Raw genomic sequence first — 15,075 nt, 5'->3', positions numbered from 1 at the left:
TGAAAGACACAGGCGACAGGAGGCATGGTGGGGTGTTTGGAACAGCTCTTACCGGCATGGTAAATACAACATGAGCCCTTCTAGCAGCGTCCTCCCAACTAGAGCACAGCGTACACCTTGGAGTAGGCTGTGAGTACCTCCTAAACCCAGGATTAGCACAATTACAGCAAGCGAGCTTCTGTAGCCAGCAGCATGGAAGTGTTTTATTGTGTAGGGTGAACACCAAGCATCTCTTTACTGTTGGTTTGAGTGAAGGTTGTCACTAGTACAAAGTTGGAATTCAAGCCTTTAAGGCCACTGGTGCCTTTTTCTCTCTGTTAACATCTTTAAGACGGTCGGGCATTGCACTCCAAATACTATATGTGTCCTCTGGGTCTGTTTTCTGAGTTCCAGATATTTCTAGAGGTACCTGTACTTGGTTTCTTGTCATTCATGCTTTACAACCAGAGGACTTGCTGCCCTTTGGTGTGCAAAGAAGAGCTGCAGAACTTTGCTAAGGTCCTTACATGTGTCCCCTTGGTTGGCAGAGAGGGAGAGCGCCCGATATCAGAACGAGCTGTCGCTCACGGGAAACCGTGCAGATCTTCATAACATCATCCTCCTTCAACAGTCTTATACCCGCTTTGAAGTGTGGTGAAATAACTAATACTTTAAATGTCCGCACTGTTATCGTTTGGTATCGCGGTTGGTCCCTGTTGAGATGAGTGGGGCTGAGCTGTTGTTTCAGGTTTTGCAAATGCAGACAGATGTCACGGCATCAGTTGCTCAAGTGTGAGGGTTTTATTCCAGTGGGTCAGGGTGGCTGGACACCTGTATTTCAGAGGAAACCACACACTGGGGAGGGTACTGTTGTAACTGTTGTAACTAAGTGGGGCAGCCTGGGGGGCATTTAGAGCTCTCCCCACTGCCGACTGCAACAGTTCTGTTGTTAGAACAGATATGCCAGGGTGAAGTTTATAGACTAACCACCAATTTGGCTTATTCACCAGACGATTGCTCCTTTTTTGCTTACATTATAGCATGTCATGCCCAATTTTTTAAACTGTTCTCTGGGAAATTCAAGAGACCCCTCGTCCTGGAACGCTGGGTTGGGACTCGCTAAGGGGATTCTGCTGTATCTGGATCAGTTTTCTTAGGGGTTGCATTTCAGATATCTGATTTATAGGAGATAACGAGCAGCCTCCTTCTGTGTCAGATGGTCTCCGAATCCATGAATCCAAAAGCGTTTCAATGTCATTTTGGCATATTTCTATATAACACATAGATAAATGATCACTGAGCCAGTAGCTCTTTTCTCAATGGAAGTGATATTGTGGTGAGACTGTTCAAACTTGCTGGTGGATCCTACACGTTGCTGTTCAGCTGAACAGGCACCATTTACTTCTACAACCACTGGATGTTGGTTTGTAACAGGATTTCAGGACAGAGATATTTTTGTTTCATTAATGAGTAAAACCATTAGTGGGCAATTTTGCTGCAAGCTGTACAGAAAACATCTTGTGCTGAAAGACATAATATAGACATCGATTCCAAATGGCTGAGTTCTTCTTAAAACCATTTAACATTGTTGAGAAATGATTTGTTGCTGTTTATCTATCAGAATGAAAATGTCCATGTCAATCCATTGGAAAAATTTTTGTTGAATAATAGCCAATTTCTTCTTCCTGAATTAGCATTTTGTATATTCCCATTAGCTATTTTTAGTGAAGTATGTATACATATATGTCTAAATTAATATATATTTTATGTTGCTTTTGCTTAGCTCAAGATCTATAACTTAACTGATTAGCCTTGCAATCAAGAAGAGAAATGGCACGTAATGATGTACGGGCTCTGGAGGGAATTGGCCTATAATTCTCAGGATTATTGGCAAAAATACCCACCCCCCCAAAAAACCCCCTTCCCAATTGGGACGTAGACTCTGTAGCAGTTGAAATGTGTATTATTAAACTCCTTAAGCAAACCAGAATGGCTCCCAGCGGAGAGCAAAGACATTCTAAGTATAGCCACGCCGAAATTCTCAGGTCTGGCTTTTCTCTACTCAATTCCCACTTGATTATCTCCTGTAATATTTAAACTTCGTGCCATGCCATAATTATTTAATAAAAAGTAAATATAAAATGTATCTCAGAGGGGAATATGACCTTTTACCTTCATGTTGTTATACCAAAGACAGACACAGATAAACAGGGTCGGGATCAGTAGAATAGTCTGTTTTACTTGATCAGTTCATTGTTCCTGTGTCTGTGCTGGTTCTCCCGCAAGGTGCTGGGTATAATTTGGAAGGTCCAATAAGTGCCATCAGTGGCTCTTGCAACCAGGTATTTTCTGCTGTGCTGATATCACTAGTTATTAAAAAAAACCCTCAAAAAACCACAAATGGTACAAGAGGATAGACCAGCACTGAATGGGGACAGTGCTAAAGGACCTGCATATATTACTTATTAAATGTGTCATGGAATTCCTAGCAAGATTCGCGGCATGAATGTGTCACTTGAATTATAATACACATTCTGGAGTATAAAGACATTAGAAAAAAACCCAACCTGTAGCTTAGTAAACACTAGTAATCCTAATGTCTTAAAGCCCATGAGTATGCAGAATGCTACGGGACTTTTCGCTTTCTGTATTAATTTGAATTGGAATTTGTTTTGAATAATCAGAAATTAGATGATAATTGCTGCAATTTCATAGCAGAGAGTATTAAAGTGCCTGAAGTTGGATGGAATCCTCAGCGATGCTGGCCCGGCCGTACCAGCTATTGCTGAGTGAGGATCTGGGTCAAAATATCTTGGTTTATCCACTAGAGATTCACATCATTGCAGCGAAGCGGCTGCGTCTGCACAACAGCCAGATACGACTGGAGACGTTAATGTGTCTAATGAGTCACCGTGCCCTAGTTTGTGACGGCAAAGTGTCGGGGGGTGGAGTGTCATGTGTTTATTAGCTGAGCAAATACGGTACTTGATTTCTGACTGTACAACCAACACAGAAGACCTGTTGTAATTTGCATTTGTACCGTCACTTGCTGTATTTCTACCATAGTCAGTTTTGTCCAGGCTAAATACATTAACCCTTAAAGCAGTGTGTAGTGACAATGCTGCCCTGCTGTATCTTTCAGATTGTTCGCTCAGCCTTTGCTACATGGTGAGGACTCGGCAGTGGAAACTGGAGCAGTTTTCAGTGCAGAAGTCATTTATTTTCTCTTTCGAGTAAGCCAAACTCACTGGTGTAACCCTCCGGAACACTTTCAGTTAGGAGTTTCTAAATAGCGTGCAGCATTCGGATAAATTGTGCCATTTGCTTCAACATACCTGCCTCTGAATGCATCTTGCGGAGCTCAGGCGAGGAAGCTGTGAACCGTCTGAGCTAATGAAGCTTCAGATTCAGACAAACATATTAACTCATACAAGGCTTTTTCTTCTGTTTTCCTTTCAGCTTTAAATGAACCCACCATAGATTATGGTTTCCAAAGACTGCAGAAGGTCATCCCAAGACATCCTGGTGACCCCGAGAGACTAGCAAAGGTAAAATATTTATAAGCATTTCACTGAGCCCACTTTGTTCTTTCACTTGTAACTCACAAAAGAGACAAAATGTGTCTCAAATGACTCTTGCATGTGAACATATGTTCAGCAATTAGTTGTAGGACCAAATAAGAATTTGATTATGTAGAATGCACAGCTACCAGTAATTGTTTTCTCTTAGAACTCAAACACTACGAACTTCTTTTGCTGCTTCAGTGCAGGCGCCCTCCCAGTTCATAATCACAGTCCTTTGCATTTATCTATATGGGCAAATCAGTGAACATAGATGATACATGCTACAGGATTTATTGCAGAGGTTAATCTGAAGGGAATCTTTTAGTAAAAAACACTTAAAGCTCAACTTTCTGTGCAGCAATGACTGCAGAATGCACGTATTGGAACAGCTCGGGATTTAATGTATCCATAATACTGCACCGGCCACGGTGAGAGTGGCATTAATGACTATATTGCTAGATTTTTAGTGCAGTACCCAAATTACTTATTATCGTCTTTGCGTGGTGAAAGACTGTTTTATTCAGATAGGCTACTGTGTGATTTTTTTTTCCTACAAGCAGAGGTAATATAAGATACAGGTAGTGTTTTTATTAAGCTGCCATCAGTGAGAAAACATAAAGGGACGTGGGATTAATTAGATTCTTATGTGTCTATGCAAAATAACATCATGGGATTCAGCAGGGAGGGGGGTTCCTGTTGGAATGGGGTGTTTTGAAGCGGGTTCAGGACTCTGGGGTGCGGGTGGTTTGGTGGGTGCTCCTTGTGCACCCATCAGCCCTTCCAGAGCCACAGTGGGTGTGCAGCTCTGGTTTGAGATACTGCAAGAGAAAAGTGGCAAACAGCAGCTCTTGAAGGGACTCGTTTTTCAGCAAACCCCATGGTTTTGTTTGCACCGAAAACCTTTTGCTGTTAAAATGTTCATTTTCTTCATCTGCTCTTCCTCCAGGAAATGCTGTTGAAACGAGCTGCTGACCTAGTTGAAGCCCTGTACGGGACGCCACACAACAACCAGGTCAGAACGACTCCAAGGGCAGAGCCGCGCGGTTGTGTTTGGTTCTAAATACTAGACAATGTCTCCGAGCCCCTTTCTGACTGTTCCCTCTGGTTGGCAGGACATCATCCTGAAGCGGGCGGCGGACATCGCCGAGGCGCTGTACAGCGTCCCGCGCAACCCCGCGCAGATCCCCGCGCTCTCCAGCTCTCCCGCTCACAGCAGCATGATGGGCATCAACTCCTACGGGAGCCAGCTGGGGGTCAGCATTTCCGAGTCTGCACAGGGGAACAACCAAGGTGAGCGCTGCGAGTCGCGACACAACGCGCTCATTTAAACCACCAAGAATTGCATCACAGATGCTTCCGTCGGAGTTTCTCGTCTTGTTTACTTGTTCAGCTTTCAAGCGGATGTGTGTGTGCGGCCATTGGGGGTGACGCTGTGTCTGCACCAGCTTCCAGGCACCACATTGGCAATGGCTGGAATCTCTTTTGACTATTTTTTTTATACCAGCTTAACCCAGAATTCTCTCCCTGCTCCCCTCAATATTATATCTCTGTTTTCATAAAAGACAATGACAGCAACTGAACAAAACCTCTTAAAAAGGTGGGGAATTTGATTGCTCTGTTTCTCTTTCTCTCTGTCTCTCTCTCTTTTTCTCCCCCCTAAAATTGTAGAAAATCCCATATACACGTTATAAAGTCTACCTCAGGAAAAGATAAGCACATACAGTTTTTTCCAGGTCTTAGAACAAGTTTCAACTTTTAATAAATCAAATCTGATTAGAAAAGGATGTCAAAATTTAGTTTCTCACATTGTTTTACAATTTAATATAGCTGAACTTGAAAGAACATGCATAAAACACATTGAATTTAATAGTACTTGCTTAAATGTTTAATCTGGATTTATTAATAAATCATTTGTATAAGCAGGGAATATGCAGGAGAAAGTTTTATGCCAAATCCATTGACATGCTTTGAACTGTGTTTTATTTCAGGTTACATTCGCAACACAAGCAGCATCTCACCGCGCGGTTACTCCTCCAGCTCCACCCCCCAACAGTCCAACTACAGCACGTCCAGCAACAGCATGAACGGCTACAGCAACGTGCCCATGGGCAACCTGGGCGTGCCGGGCTCACCCGGCTTCATCAACGGCTCCCCGACCGGCTCCCCGTACGGACGTACGTGCCCCCTCATTCATTAATACACCCCATCAGAAACCAGCAACCAGCAAGGGTCGTCTTTCCAGAGACGTTCTCAAGATTTAGTGAAGATTGTTCTGATTTGTGTTCTGGTATTTTTTAGTATGAACTAGAAAAATGCTCCCTTTTCCAGGAAGAACAGAGGAATATTGAATCCTACTTGTGTTTCCTTCATTCTTTATCCTTATACAGATTGATTACTAAGTGGCAAAGTCCACAGTGAGACACGAGGTATAATTTGTACAATATATATAAGGTATAATCACCAGATCCTATCTTAAAGCCACTCTAACATAATTTTTATGTGTATGAACTATATTAACAGTAACTGAGAGCTGAATAATTTCCTGTAAAGCTGTATTATCTTGATAACCAGGAATATAACAATGATAGACTTAAGTTCTGGGAGTTAGTATTGTTGTGTTTCTAGTTACTAGTTTTACCATGAGCAAGTCTCTCTTCCTTTCACACCTTGATTTCCCTCTGGCAAGAGTGTGTGCTTTCTATCTCTCTCTCCATATGTATATGTATTTCTACCTATCTATCTCTCTATATCTCTCTCTCTATATATGTATATAATACATATATCTATTTCCATATCTATCTATATCTCTCTATATCTATCTTTGTCTCTCCATTTATGTATCTCTATCTGTCTATTTATCTCTATCTAATTATCTATCTCTCTATCTCTACTTCTATCTCTCCATCTCTGTCTCTATCTCTCTCTCTCTCTACTATGTATCTCTCTCTCTATATATATAATCTATCTCTATCTATATCTCTATATATCTATCTTTCTCTATATCTCTCACTGTCTCCATCTATCTATCTATCTATCTATTTATCTCTCTGTCTCTTTCTCTCCATGTATCTCTATTTCTATGTATCTATCTCCATGTATCTCTCTCTATATATCTGTCTATCTCTATCATCTCTGTCTCTAGCAGCTCTATCATCTCTGTCTCTATCATCTCTGTCTCTATCACTATCTCTATGTCTCTGTTTCTGTCTCTGTCTCTATCATCTCTATCAACTCTATATCTATCTCTGTCTCTATCACTATCTCTGTCTCTATCTCTGTCTCTATCTCTATCATCTCTATCAACTCTATATCTATCTCTGTCTCTATCACTATCTTTGTCTCTATCTATCTCTATCTGTCTCTATCATCTCTATCACTATCTCTTTATATCTCTCTCTCTATCATCTATTTATAAGAGGATGAGCAGTTAAACAGCTATTTACTTACTGACTGCTTTAATTACTTACTCACACTGTAACTCTTGCAGAGTGTAACTCCCAACAACATCAGGATCTTGTCTTTCCAGAAAACACCTGCTATCCTGCCCAATATAGACATTTTAAGCAGTTTTACCCAACTTCTTTAATTGCATTTCTGATAAGCATTCACTATTTCTTTTGCAGTCATGTCTTCAAGTCCAACAGTTGGCTCCTCCAGCACTTCTTCCATCCTCCCGTTCTCCTCGTCCGTCTTCCCCGCTGTCAAACAGAAGAGTGCCTTTGCTCCTGTCATCAGACCCCAAGGGTCTCCTTCCCCTGCCTGCTCCAGTGGCAATGGAAATGGGTTTAGAGGTAAGAAACGTGCAATTACTATTCACCTGCACACGTACAGCCCGCTGTGTTAGTCCAGGTAAATACAGTAATCACCTGAATAGCATCACACTGATATTACAGCCTCGGTGGTGAAAAGCTGACCCAGTCCCACGGGATCAAAGCAATGCTCCCAGCTTTGTCTGGTTGGTTTTAGACCATCAGGGACAGACACTCATTTACACCGAGAGGGGTTTCACCCCGGCTGCGTTTCACTGGCAGCCCTTTCGTGAGGAATGACTTCTCCTTGGGCTTCAGGGACCTGTAAAGCAACCGTCTGCCAGCAGAGTTACTGCACAGCTCTGCACGGACACAGCGGCCAGAGCCCCAAACCTGGGCAAGGTTTAGGCCCATACCGGGAATTGAGCCCTATAGGACATTTACAGCCTTTTTAAAGGTGATCTGCAAAACAAATGTGAGTATTAAGATAAGAATGGAAACCTGTGCTAAATTCTTTCTTTTAACAGGCTGTGGGGGGCACGCGGCACATAAATATGCTCCAAGTCTCCATAAAAACAGCCTTTATAGGGCCTGAGAAGTCATCTGGCTCCTTCAGACTCCACTAGAGATACCAGAGCAAACACAACTCTGGGAATTGAGCCATGCCAAGAGCCAGGGGTAATTCCGAAATGAGCCCTACAAACCGCACCTGTTGACTTGGGTGCATTATAAATCCTTAGCTAGGCCACAGGGACTTACATAAACTGTGATTATTTTATGTAATAAGGAAATTCTAAGTCTGTTGAACAAAAACAATTACATTTTTAAAAGCTAACTTACAGAATTCTGAAACAGCGTCTTCCTGTCCCAATTACATGAAACTCTGTGCTGCTCTGAGATTGTCTTCTCCCATTAATGTAAGACATTGTTCCAGCCTGTAAATGCCCGGGTACCATGCTGACAGGGAATAACACTTATTTTCCACTCTGTTTAAAGAAGATGAAAAAAGGATTTGAAGCAATTTTTTAAAGTACAGGTATAGAAAGTTTTGTTGGAACAACAGTTGTAGCTGTTTCTTGAAATTATTTAGGAATGGTTTATCTCTGTCAATGTTTTGTGTGATTATGGTGTCTAAGGAGAAAATCACTCAGATTGTTTCTGGGAGGCAGAAAAAGGACAGATTAAAAAATACTTTACATTTAAGTTAATACTTTTCCTTTAGCTCCCCTGTTTGTCTGGTCTCTTTTTTAACCCTTTTGTAAACAGGTAAATACTAGAGACCATTTGATGCTATTCATGCCACTTAGTGTTCACAACATATTTTATCCACTATAAATTAGTAATCAATAATAAATTCTAAAATTGAACTGTAATATTAAGTATAACATAAAATCTCAAAGCTAAAAGCCCAGTCCTCACACTCACGCATTTTTACTGACAAAGGTGCGCTCTTGGGGTGTTCAGGATCAATCTGTCAGTTCAGGTTATGGATTACTTACTTACTGAAATAGCTTATGCAAACCGAGCTGCAGTGACTTGGGCACAGATAAATGCATACAGAAGTTGTGAAGCAGATCACTTTCTTGGTGGGATGTCTCCTTATACATCAGCGCCCTGATACACAAATACAGTAATACACTACAGCTGTTAATTAAACAAGTTTTCAGAGATACAGTACCTAGTACACTTTGTACTTGTCAGTCAGACGCAACAAGACAGACCAGACGTGGCTCCAGCTCAGGCAGTGGCTGCTCCGCAGAGTCAATCGTGTCTGCCCGAGGCTCCTTGTGCCAGGTCTTCCCACTGTTTAACTGTTTCAGCCATAGATGCAAATTCTTCTTTCCGACTGAAATATTTAAATTGATGCAAGCTGGGGAGCACATGCTTTGGAAAGGCTCCAGATCCACACAGCCTGATATCCAAATTAACATTCCCACAGTGTTGACAGACAGATGTGGCCAGAAAGTCAACAGGAGGGTCCCAAAGAGGCTCCTTGAACGGACTTACCGTGCCGCAGTGGTGGAGACTGTTGATCTCTGCTGTGCCATCACCCTGGGCCAGAAACCAGGAATAGTTGTGCTGCAAATCTAAGTTATTTATTTACTCATCAAATTTAGGCATCAGTAAATACTTGGTGGAGACAATAACACAAGCACAGAGCAGGCAGTAAGTAACGGGGGAAACATCTCCTTTAACATAATATTTGCAATGTAGTTTTTGTTGAAAGGCAAACATTTTCCATCCTACTTATTGCATCCTGTTGCAATGAGAACATTAGAAATACTACTAGAGACAGTAAGATAGGCGGTAAAAAGCACATTGTAACTCAAAAGTATTAACTACGCATGAAACTTGCATATCTACCGGCTTTGGGCTGCACAACACAGCCAGGCCATGGAATACCCTCAGATAACCCTGTGCCATGTGTTCCTGCTTACCCCCCTCACCTGCCATCTGCTATACATTGGGATAGGTAGAGAACAAGCAGCAATCCATACTGGACACCACGCGCTTCTATAGGCTCTCCAAATTGAGAGCAGGTGATCCTGATCAGAGCTATCGCGTGCGCCGCTCATGTCACACGTCAAGGCAGTTTAAAAAAGGCACCGGGAAGATGTAACGTGACGTGGTGCAACGCGGCATGATCAGTACACAAATGCCTCATCATCTCGTCTCAGATGGGAGGCAGCTGATGGGAGAAGCAAATTGGAAACTGCTGGAACAGCATGGGCTGCTGACTGCCCAGATTACCTTTGGCCAGCTCAGCACATCTCAACACAAAAATGCAAGCTCAGTTACAAGGAATAGCAGGCAAGCCCCAGAAGGTCAGATGTTCCATTAACGGTCAGGATTGTAGCCAATCCAAAAGGTACTGAAGTCTGATACCCTCAGGAACAGCCTCAATTTAGCGACGGGGACATCTGCGCTATTCCCCGAGAAAACGCGGGTATTTGAGTTGAAGACCCTCATTATGGGTGTCTTGTCTTGCCAAAGTCAGGGGTGTCACCAGCACTGGGGATTCCAGTCCCCTCGCACTCCAAGGCTGCGCAAACAGGTAACGAGCTCCAGTCAACACTTCAGACACGACAACTTAAAATCATTCTTAACAGAACCCTGAACCAGGTGAAAAGCACCGTGGGCCATTCCCATGCTAGGAACGCTCGGCACGGAGCTGCTGCTGGAACCAGAACGATTCCAGAGCCCAGACAGCGACTGAAGGCTGCAAATGATACACACGCCGTGCTGTCAATAGAGATGGAAAATATTGAGCTGTCACCTGACTAAATTGGATATATTGGAAGGATCAAGTACATTTTTCTCCCTGGTTTCTTGGCAGAGATGCAAGTGGCACAGGCTGCTTCAGAATAAAGAAAACCCAGGGAGATATTTAGAACTTCTTGCTGACACTTTACAAAAATATCTCCTGTTACTATTAATTACTTATCTTTCATTTGATGGGATGCTAAATTTAGTATCTCATCGTATGTCACAGATTTATTCGGGCTTGACAAGAGCTCAATTTTTAATGGCAGAAACCAAAAATCTGCCTTTTTAAATGGAAGCAAATATTCCAGACTGCTTCATGTCACACACAATAAAGAGGATATTGGGCAAAATGGGAAAAATATATCACTGCAGAGTGGCTATACATTTCTGTGCTCTTTAACAATTAAACGAAGGCATATATGATTTAGCAAACACATATTTTGATTTGAAGGGTGTTCCTAATTAACGTGAATTAAATCAAAATAATTGCTCAGGCAGCCTTTTGTGCAGATACAGCTCAGCACCTGCTGAGACAGTAACTACTTCTAACAACTCAATAGATGAGGCCAAGTTAACTTCTCTATTTAGCTACCGATGGTTTTCTCTAGATTTTTAAAAGACATATTACATAAAATATGGATTAACTTGCTTATCGTCTAAAAGCACTGCATATCTATAGATATCTTACCTGGCTGTGATTAGACAATCAGGGATGCACGAATGAAAATCTCCCATCCAAATACAGAAAGATTTCTGGGGGAAAACAAACAAAAAAAAAGGTGTTAATTACTATGGAGGCAAAAAGAAAGAGAAATTCTTTAGGAAAAACTTGAAGCTTTTAGCTACTTTTTAATGTCTGAGTTGGGACCATCCTTCCCAGAAGCTGTAATTCAGTTCACTTACATTCTTGTATAAAGGATGATGGTGCCCTTCTGATGTTTTCTGCTTCTGATCATTTTCAAACCAATTATAATTTAGACACCAAAGGGCACCTGCGATACCTGAAGAACGAGCTCCGTGTCCGTTTGTACGGCACCGACCCCTGTCCAGCTCTCACCAAAGGGCTGCTGGAACTGCGCAACTCTTCCCCACTGCAAAGCAAGACATTTTCAGGGGCTACTTGTACACATCAGGCTTATGAGCATTATTAATTACACCCATTAAAGGTGCCTATCACTATAGCATCTGGTTACTATCCCTGTTTGATTATTTATTTATAAAAAAATTCTCCAACCTTGTGACAATTTTAATCAAGTGTTTCAGTTGATAATTGCAAGCTGTCAAGGTTAATACAATAAGGCTCATCTCTAATTCTTTTTCCATTTCCCTCCAAGTGAAAAAAAAAGACCCTCTGGGATAATGACTGTGGTTTCTATATTCCCAACTCATCAGGGAGTGTCCTGCATTGAACCACCTTTATTGAAAAGTTACATCGATTCAATATATAGTAATACAGGCAAAAATAATTACAGCTTTGCTAGCAGTGTAAGACCTTAATCCAAACCTCACAAACATTCAATAAAAAGCGATACAGGCTGGGAATAAGCTTTTGACAGTGCAGCCCCACGGGGGAGCGGCGCTGGGTGTGGAAAGAGCGAAGCGCAGAAACGGGAGGACGGAGGCTCCTCAACACCCCTGTGCTTGGCTGCAGGAGGGGAAGCTGCGATATTGGGATGGAACACCAGGGAAACAATTGGGCTTTGCCGGTCTTTTCTGGGTTATAGCAGAGTGGTACCTGAATTTGTTCGCTGGTGGATTCCATCCCAACAAGTTCTGAGGGGAAGCTCTGCTCTGGAGCACTCGCAGCATGGAACGGTAGCACGGACAAGGCGAGGAAAGCGGGGACTCGCTTCTTCCTCAGGAGGAAAGGGAAAGGGGAAAAGGAAAGGGAAAAAGGGAAAGGGAAAAAGGGAAAGGGAAAAAGGGAAAGGGAAAAAGGAAAGGAAAGGATCAGCAGAACCCCAGGGGTATTACACGCTCCTCCTGATTGCAGGTGGCAGTTTCGCCGCTGCCATGACCAGTTTGAGTCCAGGACTGCTAGATAACAGAATATCTTTAATTTTACAAACAAAATGTACTTCCCCTTCAATTTAAAGGACTTTCCAAAATGTGGCATCTACAAATATGCTTCAAATATTTCTAAGAGACATGGCAGACACTCGGGCTTGGGCTTTGCTTTGGTCTGCTAGAAGTTTTCCCTGATTAAAACAATGAAATAAATGTTGATAACAATAGTATCAGATAAAAACATCTATGCTGATAAGGCCAGTCCCCAATGGAAACAGAGCTCACACTACGCTGGCTCACACCCGCTCTGCTCCTTAGGGCTACCAGAGCATCTCCGCACTTGTAACGCACCCTGGCTCCCCACTCCCCAAAACAGGCATCCAAACACTCACCTGTTTTATTTGGGGTTAGGTAAACTGCCTGTTTGAAAATCTGCTTGAGAAATAATAGCAAATCTCTAAGCAATTCAAATAAGTAGATATTTGACTCTAGACTGTTTGGTTTCACTTTCAGTTATCAGCCGAAACTGGCAGGGACTTCCAGCCCCAGTCACTGACCGAATAGGAAAATACTGATTTTCCTATTGTATTAAATCATAGCCCATACCCACGGTTGTTTAAAATCAACACAGCTCCAATGAAAGACTCATGTTAGCTGGGGATCTTGCTCTAAGCATTTTTTTAAACACTATGAACATAGGGGTGAAATTAATTCTCAGAGGATGGGGCTTTAAACACATGAATAATCCCACAAATTCCAGCGAACATAAATCTCTGCAGGATTAGGACCTCACGCTGCACTGAGGCCCCTTTGAAAATATGACTCACTCATTTGTTTTATAAATACGTATAAACTTAACTTACCCCTCAAAACCTTTGGGAACAGCACCAGTCCCAGGCAGCTTCAAATGTTGCTGTTGTCAGTTATGAAGAAAATAGCTGCAATTAAAGGTAGTGAGAGTGATTAATAAATAATTTACATAAGCCCAGCGTTCTGGGAACGTGCCAGGTAGGACTCCAGCGATTCAGACACACGGGCTGAGCCAAGCGACAAGAGCCTGGTCCGTTATTTGCACTGCAGCCAAACGAGCAAACCCGGCTCTGGTCACCGGCCAGTGAACCCGGACTTGTCATTCTCAGACAAGGTCCCGTCAGCAGCGCAGGGGCCAAGTCCCCTTTGCTCTCACATCTTCCTCACTCCCAACATTTCCTGCGAGGAAATGAGGGAAGGGAAACGCTGCTCGATCCTGGTTTGCAGGAATGATGTTGAGCGTTCAGCCCGAGGGAGGGTGAAGTCTGAACTCTGGGATCTCCAAGGACGCAGGAACGGTTGGGCATTGCTCAAAGTTCATGTACTGAGACCTGAAATCATCTTCTATCCCCTTTATCCATCTAAGAACCACAAATTACCTTTTGGTGAATATACTATGAAATAACCCGTTGTCCCTCGTCTGTGCTCATTGTCAGCCTCACATCTTAGTTCCCACTAAAGCATGAAAAGATTAAACTGAAGGTCTAGTTTAACCCGCAGATAGGGCCATTCCTGCAATGTCACCGCATGCAGAAGGGTGAAGGGCTCGAGTATATTTTGTTCCACACCAATTTGCCAGAATTTAATGTTTGTCAATTTTCTCTTTCAGCCATGACCGGCCTTGTCGTTCCCCCGATGTAAGGCCGAGCAGCTTTGCTCCTCTCCCTCTGCCCTTTTTTCCTCTTTTTTTTTCATTCTTCTTTTACAGCACAAAACTACTTATTGTGATGGACCACTAAAAAATAGCACTACAAGCTCTTTTTTTGGGGGAAAGCCAGGCCCAGGAAAACAAAACAAACACAAAGGAACGTTTTTTATGGATTGGACAAGATAGAAATCGGCATCTCTGACCTGTTTCATATTCCTGACACAACCACGTCAGCTCCGAAAACCGTGTGAGTGAAGAAGCAGCCCAGAGCCAGGACGAACAGCGGGATCGGGAACGCAAAGCCAAGAAACCTTCCTAACATTTGTAAAGTACTAAAAAGGAGAAAGAAATTGGCAAAATGATTCAAGCTTGATATTTTGGATACACTTTGTTTTACTTTGTAGGGGAAAAAAAAGTTGAAGTTTCTATTTTCTATCAGATATCGATTTAGTTTATGCAGAAAAAAATGCAACAAAACAGGGTACCAGCATGAAAGAATTTCTAGGACAAACTGACATGAATGATGGAACTTTGGTGTATGTGTGTATTTGCTTATAGTTTAACCTCTTTAAAAAATGTAAGATGTTTTACAATTATTTAAATAAATAAACTTGTAACTTATTGTATGTAGAGGTAGAAATTAAACCCTTTTTTGGATTTTTTCCTCCAAGTTGTACAATGAAGAAAAATGATGCAAAACTGTAGTGATAAGTTTGAGATATATTATTACTGCTGCAATTGCTCCTCACTTCTTCCCTCCTACTGAACTCACGCGCAAGGATGTACAGGATTCTTTCTGATTAGCAAAACTCACCAAATCTTATGTACGTTG

The 15,075-nt window shown here is 42.3% G+C and overlaps 1 protein-coding gene across 1 annotated transcript in view; it reads left to right on the top strand.

Annotated features, from left to right (window-relative positions):
* EBF2 (EBF transcription factor 2) overlaps nt 1-14,236 on the top strand; it is a gene marked incomplete at its 3' end in the record, with an annotated part of 116,330 nt that extends 102,094 nt beyond the window's left edge. The window contains exons 11-16 of the mRNA XM_080360393.1: nt 3,439-3,527; nt 4,489-4,554; nt 4,655-4,832; nt 5,531-5,716; nt 7,166-7,333; nt 14,205-14,236. Coding sequence (XP_080216519.1) covers nt 3,439-3,527; nt 4,489-4,554; nt 4,655-4,832; nt 5,531-5,716; nt 7,166-7,333; nt 14,205-14,236 — 719 coding nt within the window. The remainder of the gene's footprint in view (nt 1-3,438; nt 3,528-4,488; nt 4,555-4,654; nt 4,833-5,530; nt 5,717-7,165; nt 7,334-14,204) is intronic.
* Nucleotides 14,237-15,075: the final 839 nt, after the last annotated feature.

The sequence above is a fragment of the Nesoenas mayeri genome (genome assembly GCF_963082525.1).
Source record: "Nesoenas mayeri genome assembly, chromosome: 27".
Taxonomy (NCBI): domain Eukaryota; kingdom Metazoa; phylum Chordata; class Aves; order Columbiformes; family Columbidae; genus Nesoenas; species Nesoenas mayeri.
The sequence above is the reverse complement of the archived record's forward strand: the minus strand, read 5'-3'. Positions and strand labels throughout refer to the sequence as shown.